Source organism: Sinocyclocheilus grahami, unplaced genomic scaffold (assembly GCF_001515645.1).
Source record: "Sinocyclocheilus grahami isolate Dianchi unplaced genomic scaffold, SAMN03320097.WGS_v1.1 scaffold733.1, whole genome shotgun sequence".
Lineage (NCBI taxonomy): Eukaryota > Metazoa > Chordata > Actinopteri > Cypriniformes > Cyprinidae > Sinocyclocheilus > Sinocyclocheilus grahami.
The window spans coordinates 817,355-817,835 of record NW_015505912.1 but is presented as its reverse complement, the minus strand read 5'-3'; the positions used below and the strand labels follow the sequence as shown (position 1 = coordinate 817,835).

The 481-nt window shown below is 33.1% G+C and overlaps 1 protein-coding gene across 1 annotated transcript in view; it reads left to right on the top strand.

The window, feature by feature from the left end:
- The first annotated feature begins 8 nt into the window (after nucleotides 1-8).
- Nucleotides 9-481, top strand: part of LOC107560561 (eukaryotic elongation factor 2 kinase-like) — an 8,941-nt gene continuing 8,468 nt past the window's right edge. Inside the window, exon 1 of the mRNA XM_016244780.1 lies at nucleotides 9-118. Coding sequence (XP_016100266.1) covers nucleotides 77-118 — 42 coding nt within the window. The 5' untranslated portion in view covers nucleotides 9-76. The remainder of the gene's footprint in view (nucleotides 119-481) is intronic.

Here is a 481-nt window from a genome sequence, read left to right as displayed (position 1 = left end):
GAGTTTTTACCATTCATCTCGCTCCCACATACACAGACCCTCCTGTGTGGCAGTAGAGGTAGAGAGACTTAACACTATGCTTCTCGAAAGGAAAATTGGTAAATCCATCCTAGGCAAGGTAAGGAAATTGTGTCATGTGTTTATAAACCTGTTCCTGAAACTATCTGACAAATATCTTTATATTGTCATACATTATTCCTTGGGACTCATGCATTTTTGCTTAAAGGTGAAGACCCAACTCTATGCATGTTCTGCAAGACTCACCTTTCTATTAAACATATTCTTTTTGACTGTCCCGGTTTTAATGCAAGTAGAAAGCTCTTTTATGAATTTAGTTTACTTAAGGTCTTATTTAGGAAGATTTTGCCTGAAAAGGTTTTAGAATTTTTATCATATGTTAGTTTAAAAAATCTTGTATAATATTACTTGCTGTGTTTGTTTGGTTTTTATTGTATTATGTGATATTTGCATTTTTGTAATT